Source organism: Musca vetustissima, unplaced genomic scaffold (assembly GCF_032173495.1).
Source record: "Musca vetustissima isolate MV318-11 ecotype Yass unplaced genomic scaffold, APGP_CSIRO_Mvet_v1 utg279280, whole genome shotgun sequence".
Lineage (NCBI taxonomy): Eukaryota > Metazoa > Arthropoda > Insecta > Diptera > Muscidae > Musca > Musca vetustissima.
In genome coordinates, this window is record NW_026872897.1 from 1,396 (window position 1) to 12,715 (window position 11,320).

General features: G+C 34.5%; 1 protein-coding gene across 1 annotated transcript; it reads left to right on the forward strand.

Moving 5' to 3' along the window:
* Positions 1 to 456: 456 nt before the first annotated feature.
* LOC133321261 (malonate--CoA ligase ACSF3, mitochondrial) lies at positions 457 to 1,610 on the forward strand (the record flags this gene model as incomplete). The annotated part of the gene is made up of 1 exon (XM_061530360.1): positions 457 to 1,610. A coding segment is annotated over one exon (1,154 nt), but the record flags the coding sequence as incomplete, so codon positions are not given.
* Between the last annotated feature and the right edge of the window lie 9,710 nt (positions 1,611 to 11,320).

Here is an 11,320-nt window from a genome sequence, read left to right on the forward strand (position 1 = left end):
GCCTTGTTATGGTCCCAGAAAAAATATTCTTTAAAAAATCCACGCCTTGTTATGGTCCCAGAAAAAATATTCTTTAAAAAATCCACGCCTTGTTATGGTCCCAGAAAAAATATTCTTTTAAATATTCTTTAAAAAATCCACGCCTTGTTATGGTCCCAGAAAAAATATTCTTTAATAAATCCACGCCTTGTTATGGTCCCAGAAAAATATTCTTTAATAAATCCACGCCTTGTTATGGTCCCAGAAAAACTATTCTTTAATAAATCCACGCCTTGTTATGGTCCCAGAAAAACTATTCTTTAATAAATCCACGCCTTGTTATGGTCCCTGAAAAATATTCTTTAATAAATCCACGCCTTGTTATGGTCCCTGAAAAAATATTCTTTAAAAAATCCACGCCTTGTTATGGTCCCTGAAAAAATTATTTAAACAAATCCACACATCATATATTTTTAGGTAGTGGTTCAAATTCCTCAGTTGGCTTCTTCTTTTCCAATGATGTCCTAACAATATTAAACCTCTGGGCCTGTTGGATTTCCGGCCAAGTGGCAATACCGTTAAAACTACAATGGACTTATGAAAATCTGCAACAAATACTAATTGAATCAAAAGTCCAATTATTGATCACTCCAAAACATACCAGGGAATTGGCTCAGAACCTTGCTAGATCCCAAGAAATCGTATTAATTACAGTCGATTATGATTTTGCCAAAAATCAAAATTATTCCTTTAATTTTAATCGTGAAATTTTTATGGCCGATAAGCAGGTAGTTTTTGAAGGTCTGCTACAAAATAATTTCTATAACAATGCTGATGCAATGAAAATATATTGTATGAATGGGAAACGGGATAATAATGAGTTACCGAGCTCCACCCTTACACATAATCATATAAATTCGGAAATGAAAGATATTGCAAAAGTGTGGAATATGTCCAGATGCGATCGGGTTTTGAATATTTTACCATCATTCAGTGGTAGTAGTCATATAAGTAATATTCTATTTCCGCTAGTGACGGGAAGTACCTTACAAATCCACCATCCATTTGATCCCGTTAAGGCCTGGTCAATAATTTTGGGTATTAATGTAGCAGTAAAGGAACGTGTAAATGTCTTGGTGGCAGAATCCATTATTTTTGAATATCTTATTATGGAACATGAAAAAATATTCTCCAAGGATAATCGTATGGTGGATTACATTAAGGATTATTGTACCAAACACATACGCTTAATGATATCCTGTGGTGATTCTTTGTCCACGGCAACTTTTTCCAAATGGTTTGAAATAACTGGTCATTCGTTATTTGAAAATAAACATATTACAAAATGCAAAATGAAATTAGATAAATTAGAGAACGTGAATGAAAAGCAAAGCAATAAAAGCATAATTACCCCGGGATGTAAATTTCGTATTACGAATTCTAAAAATCAAGTCCTAATGGAGTCCTGTGATAACCCAATGAAATATTTTCAACAAACATCGGGTATTATTATTGGTCAACTGTGGATTTTATCACCTGGTCAAAATAATTTTATAAATACTGGGAAGGTTGTCGCCTATGAAAATGGAACGGTGACTGTTTTGGGTCCGTCCAAGCAGATTTATCAGTAAAGACATAATTACATGTTTGAATATATTAATTTTATATATAATTTATTTTATTATTAACCGTTAAATGAATAATTTTACCATATATTACTAGTTGCATACATTTAATTGAAATAAAAAAATAAAACTATTTTCAAATCCGTTTTCCGAAAAGAGAACAAACCATTTAAGGGAAAGAAATTGGCGGACCTTTGAAAAAATATTTTGAAAAATCGCCGATTTTTGACCAAAAACCAAGTCAAAAAATAAGGAAGATCTTCACCGATTGACCTTATCCTAGTTCATACGATAGCTATACACTCACAGAGAAACGTGTAAAAATTTGGGTTATTAGTTTTTGAGTTATCGTGCCCGCTATTCGCAAAAGAGAAAAACGCGTTTAAAGTTTGAGAAGTCCTTCAGCCGTCACTTGATGCTGACACAATAAATCGGCTATATCTTCAAGAGTTCTTGAGATTTTCACTTGAAATTTTGTATGGACATTCTTAAATTAGTGTAGATTCGAATTAAATAAAAAAAAATTTGACCCCGAGAATGGAGGGTCCCCTTAAAAAAATTAGTAAAACCCCGCTTTTAATTATCATTTAATGGGATATCCACCACCCACGAAGTGATGTAAATTAAACCAGTAAGTATCCACTTTGGGTATATTGTACATATGTATCATTACAATGTCAATGTTCCCTTGTAAGAACATACTCATGTCTTGCTCCAACCTATGATAAATTTAATCTCATTCGGGCTACGTACCATGGGCCAAATTTATGGAAAACGATTTATAGCAAAATTGATGCACGCTATTCTTACGCCGCCCTGTTAAAATTTTGATTTCAATCAGACACCCGTTCGAAATACATGGCTGCATCTGAATCAATTTCAAGAGAGCCCAGTAACGTCATTCAAGTCTCAACTTGATTCGTTGTGCAAAATTTCGTGTTAAAAGGACAAACATTAGGAGTTTGTTCTTAAATAGGAGGAAAATATATAAGGGAGCTATATCTAAATCTAAACCGATTTTTACGAAACTTAGCACACATCATTCTAGGCTCAATTCAGTACGCTGTGCGAAATTTTGTGCAAATCAAATGATATTCTGGGACTTTGGTGCATCATTTACCTTAAATCGGAAGAAAATATTTAGTGCATCATTTATATGGAAGCTATATTTAAATCCCGACCGATTTTCACGAAACTTAGCGCACATCATTCTAGGCTCAATTCAGTACGCTGTGCGAAATTTCGTGCAAATCGTAAGATATATAGGTACTTTGGTGGACCATTTACCTAAAATCGGGCGAAAATATATATGGGAGCTATATCTAAATCTGAACCGATTTTCACGAAACTTAGCACACGGCATTCTGGGCTCAGTCCGGTGCGCTGTGCCAAATTTCGTGCATGTCGAAAAATATTTATGGACTTTGGTACATCATTTACCTTAAATAGGACGAAAATATATAAGAGAGCTATATCTAAATCTGAACCGATTTTTACGAAACTTAGCACACATCATTCTAGGCTCAATTCAGTACGCTGTGCGAAATTTTGTGCAAATCAAATGATATTCTGGGACTTTGGTGCACCATTTATCTTAAAAAGGACGAAAATATATTTGGGAGCTATATTTAAATCTGAACCGATTTTCACGAAACTTAGCACACATCGTTCTAGGCGAAAATATATATGGGAGCTATATCTAAATCTGAACCGATTTTCACGAAACTTAGCACACGGCATTCTGGGCCCAGTCCGGTGCGCTGTGCCAAATTTCGTGCAAATCGAAAGATATTTAGGGACTTTGGTGCACCATTTACCTTAAATCGGACGAAAATATATATGGGAGCTATATCTAAATCTGAACCGATTTCCACGAAACTTAACACCCATCATTCTAGACCTAAATCATTAGGCTGTACCAAATTTCTTGCAACTGAAAGATATATAAGAAACGTTTACATTAAACCGGACAGATATATATGGGAGCTATATCTAAATCTCTACCGATTTTTTCCAATTTCAAAAGTGTTCGTCCCTGGGCCGAATAAGTAACATGTGCCAAATTTCATGCTATTCAAATCATAAATGCGACCTGTACTTTGTTTACAATTTAACATAGACAGACGGACGGACATGCATAAATCGACTTAAAAAGTTATTCTATGCATATTCTCAAAAACAACCATGTGTTTATCTCGTTTGCTTTTGCCTGTTACAAACATATGCACAAAGACATAATACCCTGTACCACAGTGTGGGGAAGGGTACAATTAGCAAACATACCTTTTTATTAATTCAAAATATTTATTACTATTACCAAATTTTGCAACAATTTAATTTAATATTAAATTAAAGAAACGATTTTCTACACACAACCTATATATTTTACATCGCCCACACACGCTCATACATGTTATACATTTTTTACATGCAATATTACACACACACATATATATGTATGTATTTGTAGTAATATTTAAATAATTCATTCATCGTAAAATCTTATTGTTATTATTCATTTGTGTGTGCGTGTGTATCTTTGTGTGGAATATGAAATCGGATAACGAAAAATAGCAATAACCAAATAAAATACAATAAAAAAGAAGAAACGAAAAACCAACGTAAACCTTTTCCTTTAATATTTTTATTGAGTATTCATTTGTGTAACGGTATTATCAATTTGTTAACATTTTACTGTTGATTCTTACCGAGAATTCTCCTCCGGTTACATGGCTTTGTGTTGTCATTCACATTGTTCGTGAATCGTTGTTGTTATTTTATTTTCGATGGCTCCTTTTTTATGTGGTTGTTGCGAAAAAAAGGGGAATAACAACAACAGTGGATTGTAAGGGGTACGGCTGTATCGAATGGAATGAAGAACAGTATTTGTTAAAGAAAGAAACTCTAGGGTCAGATGTAATGTGAATTTATATTGATTTTTATACTCTTTACCACACTGTGGTACACTTCTAAACTGAATTTTCTATATAAAGGTGGGTAGATATCTATATGTATCTAGGATATAATAGTACGTTTACATTTAACCGGATTTCGTTAACCCAGTGGGTTTCAATTGTCAATTCTTTTGCATATATCAAATAAACATAAAGTATTAAAAAGTTTAATTGTTTAAATCATTAACATTATTTTGACATCTAGTTTCAGAGACTCATATTTTTCTGTCTATGGAATCTTTTTTTCTCAACCATCAGGAATAAAATTCTCAGACCCTTACACGGCATTTACGTTAGAACTTTTTACCGGGTTAACCTACTTTATGAGGATTTGTATTCAAAGAAATTGACAATTTAAACCCACTGGGTTACCAAATCCGGTGCAATGTAAACGTATTTTTAGGTTAGTATACCTACACAACTATGCTGCAATACAAAACTTGTCATGCATCAATCTAGACCTAATTAATTACTCTGTGTTAAATTTTGTTTCAATAGAACAAACATCTATAGTATGGTGCATCATTTACATAAAATCGGAAGAAACTATATATGGGAGCTATATCTAAATCTGAACAGATTTCAACAAAACTTCGTATACATCAATCTGGACCTAATTCAATACGCTGTGCAAAATTGTATCTCAATCGGACAAATGTGGGCAGTATGGTACTCCATTTACATAAAATCGGACTAAACTATATATGGGAGTTATAACTAAATCTGAACCGATTTTCTCCAATTTCAATAGGGTTCGTCCTTGAGCCAAATAAGTGACATGTGCCAAATTTCATTCAAATCGGATCACAAATGCGACCTTACATTGTTCACAAAAATACATGGACGGACAGACAAACGGTCATGCGTAAATCGACTCAGAAAGTGATTCTATGCATATTCCCAAAAGGAACCATGAGTCTATCTCAATTCCTTTTGCCTGTTAAAAACATATGCACAAAGATATAATACCCTGTACCACAGTGTGGTGAAGGGTAAAAATAGGATTACCTAATAGGGGGCTAACGTTGTATGGGGATATACCAAAACGGGGATCAATATTGGTAGTTTTGGGTAGTGAGATAATTATACCCTGCACAACTATGTTGTCAGGGTATTATAGATTTGTGCAGTCCCAATAGTTTGTAACACCGCGAAATATTGGTCCTAGACCCACCTTTAAGTATACCGATCGTCATATATCGACTAGCTGAGTCGATCTAGACATGTGTGTCCGTCCGTCTGTCCATTATTATTTGTAAACACGATGCAGGCCACAGTTACGGACCAATCTTCACGCAATTTTGCATGTAGGAAGGGTTTAGCCTAATGAAGACCCCTATTGTTTTTGATAAAGATCGGTTAATATTTAGGGTATGAAATGGACCAAATACTTAATTTTGTCGGTTTTTCTGGTCGCTCCATAGGCCGCAATTATGGCCCAAACATCTACAATTCTTACATGAAGAAGGGGATTGGGCCAAAGAACAATTATGCCTTTTTTGATAAATATTGGTCAATATTTAGAGGGTCAAATGGAACCTGCTTTTGTGTGAAAAATTACAAAATTTTTATTCTATGGCGTATATATTTGCCTCTGAAGGACATAGACCCGATAAGTTGATAGTACATCCAAGAGGAGTGATTGACCTTTAAATTGATACCAATTACATTGTCGTATGTACTCGGATGTGAGAGTTATACGTAAATATTTACAGGTATTTACGTATTCAGATGTTATTTAATAAACCATTACAACACTAGAGGGGGGAAATATAGCGCGGATCGATTTGAAATGTTCCTTAAGGTTCCAGTTATGCTCAAGGACAGCGCTTATAATTTTCGGTGATGATCAGATAATAATTATGGGATGAAGTGGATCGAAAACTTATTTTTTGTGTTCTATTTTCGATTCGATCTATAGGCTACAATTATAAACCGAACATCACAACACAACCCACGGTGAAGGGAATGTGGACAAGTAATTAGAAGGGCTGTGCTGAATATTGGTAATATTCGGAAAATATGTCAATGTAAGTAAGAGGTGCTGTTGACCTCTAATCGGGAAAGAGGGTGCAATTATCACGAAATATTACCCAGGCTCGGAATAAAAATCCGCAAAATTATAGAGTTCTGTGGTAGTTGTTTAGGATATTGTATGGTCGGCCCCGGCTGACTATACTGCTCCGCTCACTGGTTTTTAATACAGAGATGTGGGATACCGTTAATTTAGTTATTAATAATTTTTAGTACAAGGATACAAAATAACAGTCAATTTGATTGAAAAACGGGTCCAAAATACCGACAGTTGTGTGGGGCTACGGTCAATATTAATAGTTTTTGATAGGGATATGTGCTACACAATGAGAACCCAACATACAAAATTACCATAAATTCGGTTAAAATAGGTCTCCAACATTCCTAAATACTGATTTTTGGGTGGTACCGTTGTGTGATGGCTACCCTAAAACTTGAGTCAATATTAAGAGTTTTTGGTACGGACATGTGTTATTCAATGAGAACCCAAAAATACAGTACAGCCAAATTCAGTAGATAAACGTGTCCAAAATCTCTATAATTCCGAATATAAGGGTTGTGCCGTTGTATCGGGACTACCTTGAAACTTGGGTCAATATTCATAATTTTTGGTACGGATAATTGTTACTCAATGAGAACCCAAAATACCAAATAACAGCCATTTCGGTTGGAAAACGTGTCCAAAATCTCTTAAAACACCGAATATTGGGGGTACCGTTATATGGTGAATAAACCACAACGTGGACCGATATATCCCATTTGCAATGCCAACTTCCTAGGATTATTAGCAATATCTGTGTGAAATTTCAGAGTTCTTTCCTTAGTAGTGCGAGCTATATCGTGATTTCAACAGACAAACACCCAGGAACCCATAAATCGACATAGAATTTTATTCTTATCTAGAATATATATACTTTGTGGGGTCTCCGGTAAATATTTCCCGGTTAAATTTTGCCCCACTTCCTAAATTTTATATATAAAATAAATTCTGAGAATACAGTGACATATATATATGCCTAATCCAATGTCATATTTCCTTCTGTCCTACTCTTCTCTATAAAAAAAAGATTTTCCGACCCTCACGTCCTCGAACCCGAGGTCTTATTTTTTAACGTTCTTGTTTTAGACTAGTTGAGCGCATAATAAATTTCATAAAATTTGAATATAACACCCACATATAGTTCGTACGACAAATTTACATTCGATATAAGAAAATCATAAATTTGATAGCTTAAAAAAATTAAATACTTACCTCACAAATTTCTATTTATCCTCAAACACACAACTCAACCCCTTAAAAATCCTTTCTATTGTTAGTTTTTATTCTATAGATATCTTTGATTCTTATTTTTATTTATTTATTTTTGTTGTTGTTGTTATCCCCATACAAAAGAAAAAAGAGAAAAAAATAAAAAGCACAATTTTTTTTACAGCAGTTATAAAAAATCGGACTGCCGTTCATACATAAAATATGAACTTTTCGGTAGTGTGAGGTTGAGGTACACGTGTGTGAGTGCGTGCGTGTGTTTAGAATCATTTCAACGTCCACTTTTCTTCATGCTATGCTGCTCATCGTTTTTTTGTATATTTTTTAAATTGGCCCAGCGAACATTTGACCTTTTATTGACTGGAATTATTTTATGATGCCATTATAATATTTCTTTTTAGTGTTCCATTTTGTACTACTACTGATCCCCATTGTCGTTCCTTGATTTGTGCTGGCACTTTCTTTTTGGAGATTTCTTCACTCATATTCGAGTATTTTTTTTTTTGACTGTTGATTTTGGGTTTGATTTGATTGTTGTAGAGTGAATTGGATTGGTTTTCTGTTTCGGATGATGGAAGAAAAGTTGATTGTAATGACGTTGAAAATAATGCTGTTGGCTATGGTTATGACACGACGAAGAAATAAGCGAGATTTTCTGTTCTTCAAATAAAAATAAAAAAACTCATAAAATCTCTTAACTGTAATGTGTATAGTATGTGTACGTATGCGTTGGCTGGAGGCTGTTCAATATTTATATGTCATTTAAAATCCTCCAAGGAAAAAATATGATTTTATCGAGTCAACAATTCGTGTGACATAAACACCGTTATTGTGCAGGTTAAATATTAAATTTCTCAACGGTACGGAATTCTGTAAACAAGAGAAAAAACCAAAAATAAAACGAAGGAAAGATCACAAAAATAAAATAAAAAAATATATACTAAGCAACATTAAATAATCGTAAAATTATTCGAATACGATCAACAAGTAATGTGGATATAACAGATTATTGGAGTTTTAAGTTATTTACGGATTTTTATAAGCTACACCATAAAATGGAGAATATAATAACTTTGTTATTTCGCACACATTTAACTATACTCGTAAAGTACATAAAGTATATGTATTGATGATCAGAAAGAAACTAGAGGCTTCCATTAGAATGTGTTATTTTGGTATTCAAAGGAAAATTCATTTTTAGATACATTTTTGAATGTTTATCTTATATTATAGAAGACGGTATGCGGTTTATAATGAAAAATATCAGCCAAACGGTCACCTCCTGTGCGCTTTACAGAAATCATTATACCCTACACAACTATGTTGTCAGGGTATTATAGCTTTGTGCAGCCCCAAAAGTTTGTAACGCCGCGAAATATTGGTCCTAGACCCACCTTTAAGTATACCGATCGTAATATCTCGACTAGCTGAGTCGATCTAGACATGTGTGTCCGTCCGTCTGTCCATTATAATTCGTAAACACGATACAGGCCACAGTTACGGACCAATCTTCACGAAATTTTGCATGTGGGATAGGTTCTGGCCACTGAAGACCCCCATTGTTTTTGGGAAAGATCGGTTATCTGGACAATCTGGACAAATATCTGGACAGAAAGTTCGATTTCGTGGAAGTTGTGTAGGGTATCATATGGTCGGTCCCGTCCGACTATACTGCTCCGCTCACTGGTTTTTTTATACCCTTTACCTCACTGTGGTACAGGGTATTGTGTCTTAGTGCATATGTTTGTAACAGAGCAAAAGGAATCGAGATAGACCAATCGTTCCTTTTGAGAATATACATAGAATCACTTTCTGAGTCCAATTATGCATGTCCGTCTGCCTGTCCGTCCGTCCGACCATGCATTTTTGTGAACAAAGTACAGGTTGCATTTATTATCCGATTTTAATGAAATTTGGCACATGTCACAAAATTCGCCCAAGAATGAACCTTATTGAAGTTGGGAAAAACGGTTCAGAAATATAGGCAGATATAGCTACCATATATAGTTTCCTCCGATGTTATATAAATGGTGCACCAAACTGTCAGTATTGGCCCGATTTACACAAAATTTCGCACAGAGTATTGAATCAGGTTTAGATTGATATATGTCAAGTTTAGTTTAAATCGGTTCAGAATTAGATATGGCTCCTATATATAGTTTCGTCCGATTTTATGCAAATGGAGCCCCATACTATCAATATTGGTCCGATTGAGACAAAATTTTGCATGGAGTACTTCATTAGGTCCAGAAGCGAAGTTTTGTTGAAATCGGTTCAGATTTAGATATAGCTCCCATTTATAGTTTCGTACGATTTGTTGGTAAATGGTGCACAGAACTCCCAATATCTGTCCCACTGAGACAAAATTCTGCACAGCGTACTGAATTAGGTCCAGATTGATGTATGCGTTATTTTTTTATACCCTTCACCACACTGTGGTACATGGTATTATGCCATTGTGCATATGTTTGTAACAGGCAAAAGGAAACTAGAAAGACATATGGTTCCATTTGAGAATATGCATAGAATTACTTTCTGAGTCGATCTACGCATGTCCGTCTGTCCGTCCGTCCATGTATTTTTGTGAACAAAGTACAGGTCGCATTTATGATCCGATATGGATGAAATTTGGCATAGCCCACTTATTTTGCCCTAGGACGAACCCTATTGAAATTGGAACAAATCGGTTCAGATTTAAATATAGCTCCCATATATATTTTCGTCCGATTTAATGTAAATGGTGCACCCAATTCCCTATACATCTCGCGATTTGCACGAAATTTGGCACAGCGTAATGAATTAAATCTAGAATGATGTGTGTTAAGTTTCCTGAAAATCGGTTCACATTTAGATATAGCTCCCATATATATTTTCGTCCGATTTTAGTTAAATAGTGCACCAAAGTCACTATATATCTTTCGGTTTGCACGAAATTTGGCACAGCGTAATGAATTAGGTCTAGAATGATGTGTGTTAAGTTTCCTGAAATCGGTTCAGATTTAGATATAAATTCTATATCAGACCAAATGAAAAAATTAATATCGGTTGCAGAATGACATTTTTATGGATCCAATTTAATTTTACTGGTCCTTTAAAAATGCGACGTCTGTTAGGATTCATCTGTTGAATGTACCCAAAGTGTTGAAGGGTATCATATAGTCGGCCCAGCCCGACTTTACTACTTTCCTTACTGTTTTTTTTTTTTTTTTTTTGAATTGGTTGAGATTTTAATATATAGCTCCCATATATAATTTCGTCCGATTTTATGTAAATGGAGCACTATAAGTCAATGTTTTCCAATTGAGACAACATTTTGCATACCGTACTGAAGTTACTACGGGTTGTTTTAATTTAGTTCAAATATCTATCAAGTATCTTCACGTAGTTATTTTTGTCCGATTCCACATCAATGGCTATCCAAAGATGTCATGCCTATTCTATCTAAAGGATTTTGTACATAT